This window comes from Thermobia domestica, chromosome 18 (assembly GCF_964235325.1).
Source record: "Thermobia domestica chromosome 18, izTheDome1.hap1.1, whole genome shotgun sequence".
Taxonomy (NCBI): domain Eukaryota; kingdom Metazoa; phylum Arthropoda; class Insecta; order Zygentoma; family Lepismatidae; genus Thermobia; species Thermobia domestica.
In genome coordinates this window covers 42,217,076-42,238,220 of record NC_137471.1, presented here as the reverse complement: position 1 = coordinate 42,238,220, position 21,145 = coordinate 42,217,076, and the positions used below count along the sequence as shown (strand labels likewise).

The 21,145-nt window shown below is 34.0% G+C and overlaps 1 protein-coding gene across 4 annotated transcripts in view; it reads right to left on the bottom strand.

Moving 5' to 3' along the window:
• The window catches only part of LOC145675853 (uncharacterized), a 224,961-nt gene that overhangs the window by 171,523 nt on the left and 32,293 nt on the right, over positions 1-21,145 (bottom strand). For all 4 annotated transcript variants that reach the window (XR_014129229.1, XM_081746616.1, XM_081746617.1 and 1 more), the window contains exons 6-8: positions 17,189-17,434; positions 6,159-6,540; positions 1,633-1,713 (exon numbers count right to left, since the gene is read on the bottom strand). Coding sequence is in view for 3 of the 4 variants with exons in the window: in XM_081746616.1 (XP_081602742.1) it covers positions 1,633-1,713; positions 6,159-6,540; positions 17,189-17,434 (709 nt within the window). In the remaining variant the exon portion in view is untranslated. The remainder of the gene's footprint in view (positions 1-1,632; positions 1,714-6,158; positions 6,541-17,188; positions 17,435-21,145) is intronic.

The window sequence follows — 21,145 nt, the reverse complement described above, 5'->3', positions numbered from 1 at the left end:
TAAGACGTTCCCCTATTTAGGAAGTCTCATATCCTCGGACAGAAGAAGTGAAAAATACATAAGTTCCCGAACAGCGCAGGCTAAACAAGCATTCAATAGGAAAAGAGAACTACTAACATCAAGAAATGTGTCCTTGGACGTTCGAAAACGATTTATGAAGACCCTGGTATGGAGCGTGGTGCCTTACGTATCAGAGATGTGGACATTGAGAAAAGCTGAACTATTCAAGCTTGAATAATTTGAAATGTGGCGTTGCCGCAGAATGCTGCGCATATCATGAACCTTAAGAAAAAGGAATGAAGACGTAGGTAAAGAAAGCTAGACTATCCATTGCTTCGGATTGATTATTTTAACAAAAGAAACATTAACCAAAGCTTCAAAAGCACTGTATTTTAAATGAATATGTTCTATAGTGTCTGAGGAAGGATATGTTAGATATCCGAAACCGTTACATATTATAGTTTAAAATGCAGTGGTTTTGAAGCTTTGGTTAGTGTTTCTTTTGTTAAAGAAAGCTAATGAAGGTCGACAGATCACGACAATAATGGGAAAAGGAAGAAACAAATGCTTGGCCATCTTGTTTGGCACTCCCATTGGATCACCGTGTTCATAGAGGGGGAAAGGCAGAAGCAAAACCAGGAAAAGGAACACCAAGGATAGAATAAGTTTTATTTTTTCAAATGGCACTACATTTGATTATTAAATATCTCAAATCTACATGTGAAATAAAAACATACAATATCATACTTATGATGCAGTGTTGCAATCTACGAACGGACGCTATAGGATCGATACTTCGAAAAACAACAAAATTTTGGAGGGTTCTAAAACAGTAATAACGCACGGATGGCGAAAACACATCCTGAATACCATAATGTCGAATACAGTCATCACATGACATACTTCGAACACGTAGAAACAAAGTTAAAAGAAACTAAAAATCTGTTTTCAGCAAAGAACTTTAATTCGAAAAAGTTTTTAGATAAGTATCATATTGAATTACTTTCATGATTTCCAACAGACATAAAGATCCCAATGTCGCTTACAGCAATTTGATATCTCAAACCATTAGAAAGATATGAAAAAGTGGTAAAATTTGATATATTTCTTAGAATGGACCTCGCTCTGATACTATGAACTTTTTCTCTTAGTTTGATGTGAGAAATTATCTATGACACTCACGCCTGTAGCTAATTACATGACGATGGTAGTCTTTACAATTAGACGATTCAAGTTTTAGACATACAAATATAAAATAGTCAAAACACTAACACAATTGAACGACAATTAATTGTAAATCTGCGCGTAATGCGTTATCAAGTAGTGTGAAAAAAGTACAAATAAATTATTATAGGAAAGAACGAATAAGACTCTGGTTGCCATTATGACAGCAATCCATACATTTTTCAGTTTTCGCTCTTTTCCGTATTGCTTCTTCCTGCTTTGTCCCCACCTTATCTAATAAAGCAGTAAGCGAAAGACTGTTGTTTACTTTTCTAATTGTGTTGTATTATAGTGCTTTAAATGATTTTAGTAACGTGCTTTCTTATGCTAGCTTTCTGTTCCTTACTTTTCACTTAAAAAAAAGAAAAACTCAGAAAACTATTAGGATGTCATTAACTACAATGATACCTATTTTCAACATTAGTATTCCAGGCAGCATCACCTCCCTGCGCCAAAAAACAACTTTCTTCAAATCTTCGATAAAGAACTCTGCAAAAAGAATTAGGTTCTGTAAGTTTTTACAATAAACATACACATATATATATAAAATCACACACCCACATTTATATGGAATCTACGTTTTCCCATAAGACATGTATTGCATAATACTATGTTGGCAACCTATCTCTTGTGGGACTTACCGTTGAACTTAGCCACACTAAGACAACAACGTTTTTGCTATACTGTTAGTGTTAAATTCACTTCGTCTGTGTGACACCTGCATGACTCTCATCTTTTAGAAACCCTTTCAGAACACTTTTTACTGTTTTCTGTTTCGGAAGGTCAATACACTCAAGGGAAAAAAAGAAGGAACATTCCCGTTAAATGTAAGTTCTCGAAGAATACAAGAAGTGGTGGTACTGCTTTTATTGTTCCTTGGCTTACTTCTCATAACCGTTAGAAGGTTGCTGTTCCTAAACGCACAAGTATAAGTTTGTTATTGTTGAATTAAGTTTGGTGAAAATGAAATGAAATCTTTGAGTTTTACGTCCCACGATTATGCTGACGAGACTAAAGGAGACGGTGATAATGAGAAATGAATGAAATGGTGGAATGAAGAAAGTGGAAGAAAACGGGAGAACCCCGAGAAAACCCACGCACACGGTGTTTGTCCACCACAAAATTCACTTGGCGGGGCTGGGATCGAATCCGGGACCCCAAACACCAGAGGTGAACGCTCTACCACTGAGCCACCGCGGCCCCGAATTAAGTTTGGTGTCAGACATCGCGGGTAAAAAAGTATTATGTTTGAAAATTACATTGACAATTGTGATATATCAAAGGTTGAGAGCCTGACAGGCCTCTTTGATATCCTTGGACATTCTAAAAATTATAAATGTCTTATATACCCAGAAACATTAATCTGGACAAATTATTGTATGAAAATTTTAAATGAAATTTATTCACTGTAGGGAGGCGAATTTTATCTTCTCCTTTCACGAAAGTATGACAACTTATTCTTCTTGTTACTCTCTACAATGTAGGAAGCATTATCACGTGGGTTGAAGATTTAATAGTGGCAACACTGCTGTAAAAATAAATAAAAAATACAAAATAAAACGGAACTAGTTACTTTTACATCTAGCACATGTTTGATGATCAGGAAGCACATCATCAGATTAATGGCTGATTTACATCTTTGTGGGTGCCTTACCTATCTGATAATAAATGGACTTGCTCTTTCGACGTAATGTAAAGGTGCTGTAACGAGAATATAGTAGTGGTGAAATGGCGTCTACACAGTTGTGTATGAATTCACAATGTTCACAAAACAGGACCAGCGAACTTGATAAAATAAATAAATAAAATAAAATAAAAACTGAATGCGCACACACCCGCACAGCAACGCTATGTCATGAGTCATTGTGAGAATGTGTGTATAACAGGGCTCATAGTGGTCTGGTCTCCTGTAAATAGTTGAAAAGTGACCAAAAGCACACGAAAGAGTGACCAAAAAGTGACCAAAAGCACACGAAAAAGTGACCAAAAAGTTACCAAAATCTCATTATGTCCCTTTTTTCCTTTGTCAATTTCTCCTTTCATCTTTTCTTCTTTACTTCTTCTTTTTGTGTGTCCTCCTTTCATAGGTTTTCTAAGTATGCTTTGTAATTACGGAAGGCAGACTTAGCAGATGTAAAAAGCTTCTCAGTAAGTGGAACCAGTTCTGGCCTATTTCCGAATTTCTTCATCCCAGACATTATATTTAACTTAGTATTGAGAGTTCTCAAAGAGCCATGAAATATTCAAATTCATCACCTACTCTTGAGAAGAACATACAAGATGCATAACACAAGACGAATATGACGAACCACACAAACACACGCACACAACGTTGAGCGGAGCGTTAACTATTATGAGAGAAAACTAAAAGACTATTATGATAGAAGAAAGAATAGACCCAGAAGGGTTCTCAACTCCACCTTGAGAGCTTAAGCATCCACCAACCATCCACTGTGCTTTAGAAAGAATATACATGTAAGCTGAAGTGAGAATAAAGCTGACTGTTTCACACGTGGCAGCAAGTACTGAAGCTTTCAGAAAAGTAATGAGTAACAAGTTTCTGCCTTTTTCCATTTATTTTTATATTTTTCTTACAAAACTGCCAATGCAAAACATAAATCACACGAAAAAGTCACTTTACCTCCCAAGAAAGTAACTTTTAGTGACAAATTTGAAAAAAAGTAACTTTTAGTGACCAACTTAGAAAAAAGTAACTTTTAGTTAAAAAAGTGACTCGCTATGAGCCCTGGTAAAGGCATCATCATACGAACAGTAACGAGGTAGGTCAAGTATTTTAACGAGAGTTTTGAAAGCCCAGCATACACGGCTCGGTCAGGTCGTTCTACTGTCAGTGAAGAGCAAGTGCAGACTGTTAACGTGCTATTAAAAGACACATCGATGTGTCAGATACAGTCGTATACGATAATCCTGTTTCGCGGGATACCTCTAAAGAACACACAATACACAATACACAACAGTTATGTCGCCATCTCACACAATACTATCTTATCGTTACAGCACCTTTGAATTACGTCAAAAGGGGAGTAAAATTTGCTATGAGGTAGGTAAATGGATTAATGCCTGCTAGATATGAAAACAACTAGTTCCGTTTTACTTTGCTGCCAATATTAAATTTCCAACCCATGTATTATTTTAGTACTATTGCCTTGTTAGAAGAACTTTTTAAGTTCCTGTAACAGATATAAACCACTATCTCAGAGTGATACAACGATTTTTGTCGACTAAAAAGCACGCCATACATGCCATGGTGATATACCGCTTCCTTACACAATGACTTCCAGCTTTTTTCACACATGGAAATCTAGCAACAGAAAGAGCGAAAAAAAATTTGAAGATTAATGGGCAAACGACAGTTAGTGGTAATATTGTGTTGCGAGACAAAATTTATTTGTTCAGGAAAAAAAAAAAAGTATAATTTTCAGATGACGTATGCCTCTTGGACAGGTCTCTGTCCTTGGTGTTTACGAGCTGGGTACCTTGCTTACTGACTGATCAGTGGGTGGTGCTTCCATTTATGAGCTTTCGTGGTTGTGCAGCAAACCTTCCCTCTTCAGTTATCAAGTCAAGGTATGTATGAAAAGGACTACCTTTATTATTCTCGTAGTCTAAATTGGAAAGCATGTTATCTTTAAATTATTATTATAGTTTTGTGCTTCAAAACAAATCTAGTGTGTATAGTGTGTTGAAACCAAGAAATGAAAAATGAGGAATAAGCTTTTTTTTCTTTTCTTTGCTCTTGTATTGTAATTATGTACATTAGTTCTGACATTAAGATCACATGCATGATTGTGAAAAATAAAAATAACAGGAAATCTTGTACAAGCGTTCCTTGATACAACATGACGTAGTATTCCTTTAATACATCGTATACTTTTCTTTTGCCAACTTTTACCAGTATATTGAAGATATCTTTCGCATCAGTGGAATTACCCATAATAATAGGTTCTAGTACAGAATGTGAGAATGTAAGAAAGCATTTTAGGCTAGCAATATTTGTTTGATATAATAATAATAATTACAAATAGATTTTCTATTATTCTATTGTTCGCTTGTTTCTGTTGTACTAGAGAAGAAACACCTCCTCGAGTTCCCTTTCAGGCGGCAACGTACCAAGAACTGACGAAACGTTGCCACGTTGGACCGCAATGGATATACGTTGGAATAAGAAGGATGCTGAACGAAACGATAGATATGCGTCTGCCTACCTCTCTGATAAAATCAAGGCTTCTAGAATCCCATGCTCCACTGGTCTCGATGGCTATTGGAGAAAATATAAATTTATCAGGAGATTATTGTATTTCCTTTCCTTTTCTGCCTCTCTACGTCTAGCATTGTGTCAAAAGGCAAAATTTTGAATGGAAATAATTTGGATATACCAGTTTGACCTACTAGATGCACGTTAGAGTTGGACAGAGTAGATGCTAAGTTACCTGGATTTTTGTTATGTATTCTTTTCTTTATTATTGACATGCAGAAGAATATGGACAATTTATGTTGGGTATAAAGTACTTCAAAATGATAACATGCTACATAGACATTCAAAATACCCATTATTATTTTTCTATCGCGGATAGTCTATATTGTTTGACGTTAAATTTGAAACGATATTATGTTCCCCTAATTACTTCCAAGAGAAATTATTTATTCAAAAGTTGTTTTCTATTTTTGAATTATTATAATAAAATTTGTTATATTCGTTTAGCTGAAAATTTCATCTTTGCTTTTACTATTAAACCTGAGAATACACCACAAACGTACTATCCGAGCGGTTCTGTATTAACCCACAAAAGAACCTGCAACAACTGCTAGGAACCATGATTTGTCTCTCCTGCTTATATGTTTTTCCATTATACATAAGAACAAAAGCAATATTACAACAATAACAATAATTTGCTGAGTAACAAGACTCTTACCCTTTATAGTTAAGTGCTCTTCAAGAAGATTTTCCACCAGTGACAAGAAAGATCCTCCATGTGCTTTTTCGCAAAAAAACATTGGTAGTTGTGCCAATGGATGGAACAAAGTACTCACATCAATGCTTATGAAATCCAACATATGTACAAGAAGAGCTTTACGTACTTGTACTTGGGTAAACTCTTCAACAAGCACATCCGGGAAAGAAGAAGATAAATTCCAACCCATATATCCACTAAGCCAGGCTTCACTATGCATGAAGAATTTATTACGTACAATATTTTCATCTTTCGAGATATGGAACAAGCTTGGCAAAACTAAAGAATATGGCGGAAACACACGATTTTCAAACTCCATACGGAAAGTTTGTGCTCTTTCAGCCTGTAAATAATAATAACAAAAGATAAATGACTAATTATTCGTGTATATTTATTATTATTATTATTATTATTAAAAGAAGACATTCGATTAAATCTAAGCTGAATAAAAATCAAAACACAAACAGAATAACAAACCTACCGAATTACTTTAATGTAAGTGCAAGTTAAATCAAAAGCTTGAAGAGTGCAATGAATATACGAAATCATACTTTAATCTCCTTTAGGTTGGCATCAGTAATACTTGAAATCTTGAGAGTAGCCGAGAAGTATGTTTCATACCATACGGCGGAGTATGTACACTCATGTCCAAAATTATTGTCGCATGTCTATAATTATGTTGCTGTAGGAATATAATTTGATAACGAATTCTCAAAACTTTCTTGTTCATTTGGCAACATTTTGTTTTACTCATTCTAATGTTGGTATTTATAATTCTTTTCCTATGAAATTTACCACAAATATACATTTCCCGATTATACACATAGTATCAGTATTAAAAGTATCCTGCAAAATCATTATCAAATTATATTCTTACAAGAAGACAGTAATAGATATGCGACAATCATTTTGGATATGAGTGTACATGCAACATAAAGTAAAGAGAAATAATATTTTATTATTCATCCTCTTTAGAAATAGAAGAGGACACGATGGCTCAGTAACAGAGGCTCGTATCTGATAGGAGGGGTTCCAGGTTCAATTCCAAGCCATGAGTTTGTGATGGATAATATGTGTCCGTGAATTTTCTCGGAGTTCTTCCGTTTCATTCCATATTCTCATTTTACCATTTATTTCACACTCATTCACTTTCATTAATCATCCGTCATCTTTAGTATCAAGTGCATATCTGTTGAATATTAGGATTAGGATTTAGGATTTAGATTTCTGGGCTTTCGGCATCTCTGGCCATGTTAACCCGTCACGTTTTGAGAGATGACGTCCCTCAGCGAGCCTACTATCCCGGGAAAAGAAAGGAAGAAAGGATTGGGGAAGGAAGGAAGTGACCTGGGACCTATTTGTTCGGTACCACCCCGGCATTTACCTGGTATGAATGAGGAAAACCTCATTCACGATGGGTAGCCTGAAAAACCTTTTAACACTTTTTTACTGAGTGTCCCTGCCGGGAACGCTCGCACCGAAGGCGATCTGTTGAATGTGAAGCTACTTTTTTATTTTTTTAGAAGTAGAAGAGGAAACCATCAAAATTCATTGGCAAGAAGTTCAGTACCGTGCTGCACGCCCCCCCCCCCCCCTCAACAAGTGCACGAATTGATTAAATAGTTCTACAAAGTGACTTCCCATTCAGGTTAAACACGGAATGGCGACCGTGGGTTACTGTAGAAGTTACCGCAGTAATTGGCACATGTATTACCATAGTGATATATCTTCGACGAATTTTGGATGAATTTCATTCCTTTTTATACACAAATAACGAAGTAGCAAATGCTGCTTCTCATTGGTGGTTTCCAAATGTGCCCCATTTTCACGTTGCAGTGGTGTTGTCGCGTTCCATTCCTTTAATGTACTGCTATTTGCCAACTATTCTCCAAATAATGAGTATGTTACTGTTGCCAACTTATAGGACAACTGAATAGTGTTTAGTATTTTCACTACTGCATTCTTTCAAAGATTTTTAATTTGATTTTCACTCTTAACATTTAAAAAATTCCACAAACTAAAATATTATATTTTCACATTTTTCAAAACATTATGAAGACAAAATCATAATATTAACACTTTATTCTTTACTTCATAAATTAATAGATAATTGTAAGAACTGAGAGTTCAGACTTAGGTTAGTATCATAAAAGTTAGGAGGCAGGTACTAAAGATGTTACGATGAATCTAGGAGATTTGTCTGTGAATTTGTTATATGGTATTGAGTTAAGCAACTACCAGTTTTTACATTTACATTGTAGCGTAAATACTTATCTTGATAATAAAAGGAAATTAAGACAATTTGCTGATTACTATACTCTTCTTTAATACTAAGAGTAGCGTTACTTTAATAATAATAATAATAATAATAATAATAATAATAATAATAATAATAATAATAATAATAATAATAATAATAATAATAATAATAGTAATAATAAGTTATTGGTAACAACAACAGCTTCACAGCCATAAATGCGCCAATAATAATACAAAACGAGAGAATATCATACATCATAATTACAAAATAAAAAGTTTATAACATAAAATCATAGTAATAAAAGAAACATATTAAATACATCATGATAAATCAATATAACAATAAAAACCAAAATGTAGTATCTGTAAACAACAAAAAAGAATACATGCATACATAGTAAAATTACATGCATAAACATATAAGTCATAAAAATATAAGTATATCCTTGACTTATATATATATATGTTTATGCTCTGTGACTTGGGTCTAAAAGAACCAGTGTCACTTTTTGGCAAAAATGAGATGTTCGTCAAATTTTAACGCTTATTAATGGATATCTTCTTGCGCAAGTGAAGCAAATGGTAATATGAATGGTATATATTCCAAACTATTTCATGTTGACATTTGCTCTTCTTGTACAAGAAAACATCCATTTATAGATGTTAAAATTGAAGAGTGTCTCATTTTTGCCCAAAAGTGACATTGACCCTTTTAGACCCAACTCACCCACACACATATATTAAATATATAGGGCCGGATCCAGGATTGACTGAGGAGAGGGTGCACCAATAACCAATCACACTGAAACACTTCAAAGTGACATGTGATAATGTTCTTTACCCCTGACACACTGATGCATAGAATTGAGGAAAGTATTTTACAGAGGGTCGCAAGTGTTACGCAGGAAAAAATGTTCTTCTCTCCTCCTGGCTTGTTTTCTTCCCTACCTGACAAATGCTATATTGTTTTGCTTGATGAATCCTTTTCCTTCAACCTTTCGAAAATATACTTAAACTATTGCTTTTGCAAAGCTCTGATTTCTTTTAAGTCGCAAACTGAAACATGATGGCAGAAACTTTCGGAAAGTGTTGCTATTTTCACTGTTAGTTTCTCATTTTAGATAGTGTATTTTTACAACGAAGAGGTGGTGGTGCACGTGCACCTTTGCACTCCCCCTAAATCCGGCACTATATATATATATATATATATATATATATATATATATATACAGGCGCGGATCCAAGGGGGGCTATAGCCTCCCTTTTACGCTCAGGTATACACGGAATAAAATGAGCTTCAATCCTGCTTTACACTGAATAAAGCTGCAAACTATGGTTAGGCCCTCACTTGATCATATCCGGATCCGCCACTATATATATATATAACAAGCACTAATAAAAATAAAAGAAATATATACGCATATCAGAGGCACGCATCCGAACAAAACTAGCGACTTTTAAAAAAGCTTAAAGATTTCATGACGAACAGTTAGAAATTTAGACTGGAATAGATCTAAATTAGTATGAAATTTATTGGCCGTCTCAATACAGCTATAAATAGAAGATTTGGAAAATAGCCTAGTGCAAATGAAAGGAGTAAATTTCCTGATTCTACCATAAGAAACTCTTAAAGAAATGAAAACGTCTTTAAAAAAACCTCCATGTAATAAATTATCTAGGAATTTTAAGTCAAAAAGACTACGTCTATCACTAAGGGTTAATAAGCCCAAATCCTCAAATATAGAACTTAAGCTCATAGTATTATATTGCTTAAATTTCCATTTTAACCAAGCAAGAAAATTATTCTGAACAGATTCAATAGAGCTGGCAATATATTTAGGCTCACAATTCGAAATAACAGTGGCATATTTAAAGAACCTTGCATGTATAAATTGAGTCAAAATTTCTACACAACCATTTAATGAGTGCTAGATTTCTCTTCGCTTTGGATGTTAACCTAAAGATGTTTATGAAACAATAGTTTGGTGTCCAAAGTAATTCCTAAATCATTAACACAATTTACAAATTGAGTATAATGATTACTAATATTATATCTCTATATAGAAGGATTTGTTTTTCTGGAGTAAAATATCCCTTGAGTTTAAGAGAAGTTTAAAGGTAGAGAATTTATTTCTGACCAATGTAGAATAGTATTAATATTGTTTTGTAAAATTACATGATCTTTAATTGTTAAGATAAGATGAAAAATTTTGATATCGTTTGCATTTGCAAGTAATATTCTCAAATATATCATTAATAATCAACAAAAAAGTAAGGGCGCCAAATTTGATCCCTGAGGAACTCCAGAAGTAATATTACAAATCGAAGAAGTATTTTCTTTATATCTTACCAAAAAAAAATTCTGTTAGGTAAGTATGAAACAAGCCAGTTAATTACACAACATGGTAGATCAAATTCCATTAATTTACTTAATAATATATGATGAAGCAGGTTGTCAAATGCCTTTGCAAAATCCAGATAAATCACATCCACTTAACCCTTAAGTACTCGCGCGGAGTGTTCACAGACCCCCAACCAGGTAACTTTTGTGTTGCTAGCCAGAAGTCCTGATGAAAAAATATTAAAAAATGTCTCAAAACGAGTTCAAAAAATCTGATTGCAGCAAATACTTTTAAAAACATGTCTTGAGTTACGCTACATTGTCTTAATTATTTAAAAAATATATTTTTATTGTAATAAAACAAATATCAATTTGGGGGTCTACTGGACCCCCGCGCGTGTACTAGTGTCACAAAAAGGGCGCGAGTATTTACGAGTTAATCACCATTATGAACCACAGGAAGCACATTATGCATAAGACTTGATAAATTAGTAACTACAGATCTACCATTCAGAAAACCGTGTTGGTTAATATCAAACCTTGGAATGTACTAAATTTTATATATATATATATTATTTTACAAAAAATTTAGGTATAACATCAATTACGGAAATAGGTCTCAAATTACTAATCCAATCTTCACTTGTTCTTGGAATTGGTATTACAGCAACAATCTTCCGAATATCAGTATATATATATACACACATACACACACACACACACACACACTAATATATATATATATATATATATATATATATATATATATATATATATATATATATATATATATATATATATATATTAACATTAAGGCTCCAATTAAATAAAGAAGCTAAGACAGGAGCAATGACCTCAGCTATTCCTTTGATTATAAAAGCAAAAATACCACCAATGCCACAGGCAGATTTAACCTTTAAAGATTTAATAGCGTCTAACACATGTTCAATAGTAATTACAGATGGTTTCCTTGATGAAAAATAATTAGATGACCTTAGTACTTCTACATCTTTATTAGGAAATTTTTGTAAAACTGAAGCAAAATATTCAGTAAAAGGATCAGTCAACAATTTACAAGCCGTTATTAAAACATTATCTTTAATAACACCAGATGTTACATTGCTATTAACTCCATTTATTTATTTCCAGAATTTGTCAGGAGTGTTTCTTAAATAATTTTCAATTTTCTAATAGTAAATTCGCTTGTCTTCATTTAATTTAGCCTTAAAGGCTCTTGAATAATAATAATAATAATAATAATAATAATAATAATAATAATAATAATAATAATAATAATAATAATAATAATAATAATAATAATCCTATTGTACTGAGTCAGGATGGCAACAAAAATTACGGGAAAGAATTCCCTGATTTTTACTGCTTTTTCAGAACTTTTTTTTTTTTAATTTTTCTGATATATAATTAGTCATACAGACATGAATTACAAAACACTCTCCTAATCTCCTAAGAAACATTTCTACACAAAGCAAGAAATTAAATACCTTCTTTGAAATATACAAAGAGAGAAAAAGTAAATATACAAAGAGAGACTGGACCGGAACTCGAACCCGTGATCTACGGCATACCATGTTGATGCGTTACCCATTACGCTACGCAGTCCGTTTCCCAGAACGGCCACACACACTCTCACTCCTTAAGTTGGTGCTCTCCAATCAGACCACATGGCTTGTACCACAACCTAACTGTTGTGATTGGACAATCCAGTGTCCATATATTCAGAAACCTTTTTTCATTATAATTACAATGAAAATGGTTCTCTCAAACCATCGCCGGCTACGATCCCTTAGCGCCTTACCATATTCCTCTCGTAACATGAGATTTAGCGTACAGGGGATAGTTGACCTTTCGGCCGTTGTGGCGCCACTAACGTGGACTAAACAGAAGGACAGGTTGTCTGTCACGTAAGTCTGTGGATTTAGACACGTGTAGTGTGCTCAGGATTGCCAAATAAAAATAGTCTAAATAAGGGATGGGTTGACGAGTTTCAATGAGTATTAACGGGAAGGGTTTTAATAAACATGACCTAGTGGTAGAAAATAAGCCAGACATCACATAAAAAGTAATCATTTTAGACTGAAATAAATAGAAAAGTATGAATTAATACGAAGAGTTAATATAGATCTAAGAAAAAATAGGTAAATCTTACTTTTAAAACATTGGATTTACGTAATCTAAACTAATTCAAAAATCCTACTTCACGCTTGACTTAACTGTACTTATTATCTTTTTCAAGTTTGGATTTTTCTTTAAGCTGTCGAAAAACTCACCTGTCATCAACTGGGCAGAAACACATATTTCTGTGTCAGTCCATTCCAAATTCATATGTGTGAAAACTCCTTCCACAAATGAATTTAACGGTGGGATCCTTAGGCAAAAGGAGACAACTTTAAATAAATCTGGCAACTCGGAGCTTTTCTGAAATAGCATTTGCCATTTACTGGCCACAGTCATGACGACTCATTAAAAATTGCGGGCTTTAAAGTCGTTGTTTGAGGTAAATTTGTCATTTGGGCAAAATACGGGACTTTTGCTGTCCCGTATCAAAGCTCTCCGGGACGCGGGACAAAATCATAAAATAAGGGACTGTCCCTTAAAATCTGGAACATTTGGGAACCCTGAGTGTGGTGTTTACATGATTTTTCTCCTTGCTAAAAAAAAAGAAGTCACGTGGCGTGTGTAGGCACTATAGTTGCATAATACTTGCAGTATCTTTATCTGGTAAAATTAACAGCACAAAAATTGTTCTTTTGTTTTAACTATGGTATACTGTTGTGTATCATTTTGTCTGAGTGCAATGATGTGTTGGTTAGCAGAGCCATTGTATATACAATGAATCGAATTTTGAAAACTAGATTACTGTCGCTGCATTTCACTCCAAATTCTACTACTATTTTAAAGGAAAATATTCCCTATCACTTTCCTAATTCTGAAGCATACAGGGTGTCCGAGAAGTCCTTCCCTAATTACAGAAATGGATAACTCAGGCTAGAAATAAGATAGAAATATGAAACTGGTGTTGAATTTTTACAAACTATAAAAGTTTTGGTCACATCAGTACACTTCCACATGAGCACCCTTGGTAGCACATAGCACATCTAGGCGATATTCAATTTCCATCCACACATTAGCCAACATCACTGGAGGGATCGATGCAACGACTGTGGTTATTCATTGCTGCAGGGTTTCATACAATACCAGGCTTTAATGCTCTTGACATCAGGTGGAGTCCTAAATGTTGTCTGGAACTGTCTCTGCACCGTGGTTGGTGATCGTGTCTCATGGTACCACAGGACACACTGTGCCTTCTCCTGGTTGGTTGGCATGGCTTCTTGGGCTTCTTACTTACGTACTACAAACCTAAAACAAACAAAATTCAGACTTGGTATAACAGAACAAACCTAACACAGACAAAAACTTTTATAGTTTGTAAACAATTCAACACCAGTTTCATATTTCTATCTTATTTCTAGCCTGAGTTATCAATTTCTGTATTCAGGGAAGGACTTCTCGGACACCCTGTATATCCCCATACCATATACAGTTACAGAATTGTTGACTGGTCTTCATACTGATCCTAGTAAGTGTTGTTTTTTGCTTGTGTAATTAATTTTATTTATTTATGTTCCTGAGTAGTAATGGGATCTATGCGTAGGTTGGTTCTTTTCTAAAGAAAAAATAGACCTAAATCTTTAGTTTATGGACAAGAGTGCCGATTTCTGTGTAACTTTGGGGGAGCCCTATGGCAGATACGCTTTAGTAGAACAGGAAAACGAATTACCATGTACTGTAGAAATTGGAGAACCTACTTCAACTTAGCATTTTGCCCGCCCCACCTCCCATTAGGGGACCCAATTTCAACTTCGGGGGGGCCGGCCTCCAAAGCTTCCCAAGATTGATGCCCTTGCTAATGGGATTGAAGAAGAACCCAAAACCTTTATTTCAGATACTATCTCAGTATTTGGTGTGCCAGTGGTAACTCCAAATTTCCCTAATATTTATCTAGATAAAATGATTTTATATACTTTTGTGAAATATCATAATAATATTAGTAGACTCCTATTTACATCTTACTAAAGCAGATAATAATAATATACAAAGATCCCATGTTTTAGAAAGATATTTATGAATTTCTGACAATCTACCATATGAAACCTACTAATACGATAGTGCCAGGGAAAAAAAAATAGTCTATAACCATTTTGCACTAGGAGAAAAATAGATACATTCACTAAAGTGTAAACTAAAAGTGAAATTCAGTTAAATCATAACGCAAATGAAATCCAATCATTAACGATTCAGACTGTACACACTATGCACAATAAGAAATTAGTCAACTCATACATAAGATTTTTAAGAAATTAGTCAATTCATAACATTTTAGCCTATTGTTCACTACCATTGTCACAATTTGTATAATACTTTAATGTTCCCATTTATAGTTTTCTTTTCAGACATTTTATCAGGAATAGTGAAATTAGCTTCTATTGCTTTCTTAGGAAGTTTTGTAGATCGGAAAATTATTCAAAGTATAGACTGTGCCTCATGTCACAAACTTATCAGTCAGGACAAATGCAATTCCACGCTTATGAACTTGATATGTAAACAAGACAGTAGAAACGTAATGTGCTATCCTTAAAAAAAAAAAAAAAAAAAAAAAAAAAAACTAGTATGGGTGATTCACGTTGTTGAAAAGGCCCATCGGTTTGTGAACACCCGAATTTCGGAAACTCTTTCCACCTATAGCCTATTGTTTCCTTTCTGCAACACGTTTAATATTTGCAGTGCCTCTTTTCGGACAATCATTCATTCAAATTAAATGTAAAAATTTACAATGTAATAGTTTCAGTGTTGCTGAAGAACATAGCAGATGTTGGAAAAGGATGTTTTGAACATGCAAAATTTCTAAATGCCAAGCCATTATCTGGGAAAGTGCCTCGTTTGTAATTTGTAAAAGATTTCTTGCCGTTGTGTTTGTATTATATTTTATTCTTAATTAATCGATACTAATTGTATTCAATTTTAAAAACAGTTTAGTTTTTGTGATACTAGGGAGGAGGAGGACTTAAGAATTCTTTTCCTGTTATAGTAGCTATTTCATTTGCCTGCTACACAGAAATAATATACGTGCACGTAACTAGCGCCACAGCGGCTCCTAAAGGAACTAGGCCCTGTTCGCTCGTCTGTGCTATTTGGGAAGGCGCTAAGAGGTCGTAGCCGGCGATGCTCAAACGAACGGAAAATACCTCAAACGTACATAACCCACATAACATGATCGATCCCTTGGATCAGTTTCCTTCATTCAATGTAACATATAAAATATATATATATATCATCAAGGAAAAGCCTGTATGTTTCCCTATTTCCAAAACTCAAGAATTTTGGCGAAAAAGAAAGCACAGAACAGCAAAACAGGAACAGGAAGGATATCCCGTTTACGATTTTTTTTCTACAGTCAACACCATTAAAACAACATTTGCGCATCATAAAATTTCGTTATTTCCACAGTATACTAGAAACAAATTATTAACGTTATTTTGTAATTTGAATCGCAAATTCTGACCTCATTTTTTCTTTTTCATTTCACTGCGAATTTCTAAATAAGGAAATCCAATCTTTGATAGTATTCTTGAAGAAGAGAGCAAGCAGGGGTGTCCCCATGGGAGCACACCCTCCAATCTCCAGAACATTTTTGTGCCTCTCTCAAAAAAAGCTGAATCCAGTTACAATATTTTTTAAAATTTTATTTTTTTTATTTTTATTTATTTATTTATTTTTATACAGCTTCTCTGAAGAATCTTGTTTTAAAAACTTTGAACATTTCGTATTGACATTGAAAAAATATACAAACGTTTGGTTCAAAGAATGATTAAAGAAAAAATATTTCCGGTAATGACAATGATTAAAAATGGCGTTTCCTCTTTTTATAAAATTTATGATAATTTTAACATTTTAAAAGACATAATCTTGATTATCTGCAAATATGCAAATAAACTGGAATGAAGCAAATAACTAAGAAACATTTTTGGAACAAAAGATTGTTGTTTAGCGAAAAGACAGATACAATATTAAAGAAGAAAAGAAAAGCTTTATTCCAAACCATAAAACTTGATAAATGAAATCATTCATCCGAAGAAATTAAGGATATTGTACAAATATGTAAGAAATTCCACGGTCTTTCATTTAACAGAGTACAGGAAATGAAGACACTTATGCTATACTTATTGCGTAGCGTACGAACGTAGGAAATACTCATCCTCAATAGCTCTACAAGCTACATTAGGACTGCATTAGCCCATAAATTTATTACCAACATCTTTCGCCTCCTCCTCCCTTCCCCTCTAAAAAAAAGTTACTCTGCTGAACTTACCACTTTCATTCTCCACCAATTTACGTTACTTCTTTTAAGATGGAGAATGGAGAAAAGCCGGTCACCCCATTTGTTTCTCAAAAAATCCTCAAAAGCTGTACATTCCGCTTCTGTCTTGTTTGTCCAAGTAGTTGGTGGTTCCCACTTGAAAGCAGTTTTTGGGATTTCCTTGGCCTGTAACCATCTTTGCAATATAATAATAATTGCTCCTACTGCTTGTAAGTATATGTTATGTGTCAAACATAACTGAAATAAAAGAATTTTTGAAGAAAACTTTTAATTGCTAATCTATTATATTGATTTTTAAACTAAACTTTTTACTATAATTATTTAACTGGCATAAACATGCTATACCAAAGTATATCCCATGATATACCCCATTTTATATTCATTTACATTAATAAAAATGAATTTATCTTGTTTATGATCGCATCACGGCCAATCAATTGAACGGATTAACATGAATCTTTAAACATTGTTAGTACTTACCTTCAATTGTGCTTTAATCATTCCACTTTCATTAAGATACTTATAGTAAGAATGTAGCAAGAGTTCGAAGTTTATGTCAAAGCCAGAATATTTCGCGCTACAATAATGAATTCATTAATTATTATACAGTGGAGTCTCGTTAATTCGAACTTGGATAATTCGAACAGAAGTCCATTCCCCTTGAAAACTGTGTTGAAAACAATAGTAAAAAATCGTGGATAAATCGAACTTTTGAACCTATGTTTTGGATAATTCGAAGTAAATACAGTTGGACAGATGTAAACAGAGAAATACAGTTTTAACGTGTTTTCAGTTATCCAGATGCAGCCATAGGGAAGAGTAATACAAAAGATAAATAGAAAATCTATGTAATGATAAAGATAAAGGTGAGTTGGGGAAGGAGTGAAGATAGAGAAGGTGTGTCAATCTCATCTTGTTTCAGAATTGGTTCAAAATTTAAGGTGATTTATTGATAAAGTCAACCAAATGTTATTAATATCGTATTCCACGCAATACATGAAATTCAAGATTTGTTGACCGTACAAAGACAATCAAATTTAACCAAATGAAGTTTACCACTTCTTAAAAGTGAGAACAGAATATTAAAATTGTTACTGGTGTTTAATTGTTTGGGCTATTCAATGTATGTTGTGGTGTTGTACGTAAATATATTTTCCATTGAACACGTAGTTTGAATTATGTGGAGTCAATGTCATTTGTTAGTTTGCGGTATTCGATCACGAAAAAATAATCTGCTGCTTTAAAGGTAAAGTCTACACCATATAATATGTTTTTGATGCACAGTACTTTGGTTTTTTTGTTGTTATATATGTGAAAATAAATGTGGGATAATTCGAAGTTCTTTCGTGTCCCCTTGGACTTCGAATTAAAAAGAGTCCACTGTATTTAAATATTATCCGTTTTTCACTGTTACTTACGACAAAATATTTTCCATTATTTCTAACGTAAACTTTCAACTCAAACACACAACGGCAGCGAGGAAAAGGACATCCAGACATGCTATGGCCAACAACAAACTTAGAACATCACAGGAAGAGGTAACCACATGGAAGCGGTTAGACAATTAGGAAACATATTTAGCACTTGGGTCAAGCTGGGTTCTCATCACTCCACTTCGACTGAAATTCACACTGTAAAGATCATATACACGTTTGAAATGTTTCCCATAATCCTATTTAACCTATGCGAAGAACGGGTGTCCAGCTAGTATTTACACATAGAAGCACAAATTCGCAGAAATTAGTTAAAACACCAGAAATTAGTTTAATTTTTTTTTTAAAAAAACCTATTGATGCTTTATCAGATAGGATACGAAAAAAAAAAAAACATTAAGGACCGAACACTACGAAACGTCAGGCACTGCCCTATAGTGGAACATGATCCCATCCCTCAGTTATACCATAGGAGTTTCCATATATTTGACTGCAAGGGGCGGGAAGGAGCAAGTTCAGTGGCGGATCTAGAAGGGAGGCGCGCATCCTCTCCAGAAGGAAAAGTATAACTTCTTGTTTTTTCCAACAAGACTCACTGAATATTGTTCACCTGTGTGGAATATGGCAGTACCTACTAATTTATCTCGCATTGACTCGGTTTTAAACTTCTCCTTTGCCATAGTTAAATTTAGAATTTCTGAGTTACGTGATCACTCGAGACAGGAACTAATGTCTTTAATGAACTTGAGTACCCCTGTCAAACGACGTCGCACTGCTGACTTACTTTATCTATATAAGGTTATCAATGGTAAAATTGATTCTAAATTCTTATTATCACAGATCAACATTTATGTTCCTCCGAGGCGAACGCGTTCTCTAAATTTACTTAGAGACTCCCTAAATTATCAATTGTTCAGCGATCATTGTTTTACAGACTAGCGAATGATTACAATACAGTTTCAATAGATGTCAACATTTTTACTTCTGAACCAGGGCCGTGCCGTCGGGGGGCGAGCGGGGCGTTGGCCCCGGGCGCCGAAGTACGGGGCGCGAAAAATTCGAGAGAAAAAAAAGAAAAAAGATAGGAAAAATTGCTTGGAATATACGTATGGCGGCGCCGTTGTATACTCTCGCCCCGGGCGCTGATTTTCCACGGCACGGCCCTGTTCTGAGCGAAACTTCAGAACTCAGTTGAAGAGAATATTATGAATTGAAAATTGAAAATTCTTCACTGTATTTTTGTATTTGTTAATTTTTTTTCTTACGTTGTTCAGTTTCAGTCAAATGGCCTTGTGCTGTATGAGACTTAGTGAGTAAATAAATAAATACCAATAATCTGCTCTTAGTCTATTATTACTACAAACTAGCTAATATCCCCAAAGTTCAGCGGGTAATATTTTGCACACCCTCTCCGAACCTATCATTCTTTAATGTAACAATCATGAAATATAAACATTCCAAACTGAAGATTTAACTTATTGAAAATACAAGTATATATATATAAGAAGTTTTCAAAACTGTTTCTGTGATGATGCACCCCATTATCCCAGACACCAAAATGAGCATAAACCTTCCAAAACTGGCCAGATATACATATTTTAAAATATCAAAGCCAGCGATTTCAAACTGAATTACACAAAGATGCTAAACAAGGCACCATGCACTAGAGTAACATGTCACAGAAGTTCAATTGTCCTTAGCTCCAGCGGGGTCGGACGGAATTTATATATTCCCCATTACATACGTTCTTTCAGTCTATTTTTCCCTTCAATTTCGAGAAGTTAAAAAACTATAATCCATTTATTCCGTAGTGTATTCAAAATATTTTCTTTCAGAGTATAACGAAACTAAGCATATCTATTAATAAACAAGAAATTAAGAAAAAGAATTATTATTATGTAGAAATCATAAGTGTACGAAAAGGGGATATCGGAACTCTTATATACACACTCAATTCCTCATATACGTATATAGAAAAAGACGTCTATTACCAGATTTGTGCCCCTCCGCTGAAGGAAGTTCTGGATCCACCCATGGCTGAAACCCAATTTTATATAACTTATAGATTACAAGATACCGGCAAAAAACGTTCTTCCTTCCAGATCCCTTCCAGTTCAAATTCCTCAGGACTCTCAAAACTGCAGAAAACAGTTTTGGAAAAATTCAATATTCTTCTCTTATACATATATTTTCCAACATACATGGTAATTTCCTGGCGACTATAAATAAGCAAAGCATATATCCACCTTCTTCATGACCTTTTCAGAAAGTTTCGAATTTTGCCTAATGTTGGTATTATATATATATAATATTCTATACAGGTTGAACGAAGTTGAGCAAAATAATCCCAAAAATAAAAACAAAATAGCAGTAAGAAGTGACAACATTATCATAATAGACAACACTTTGAACTACATCAGATAGTAAAAGGTACAGATAGAAAAAAAAAAGACTTTTTCGTTTCCTTTACCATACTTCTTCCCTCTCTATATGATGAAGAGTTTTAGAATAAAAG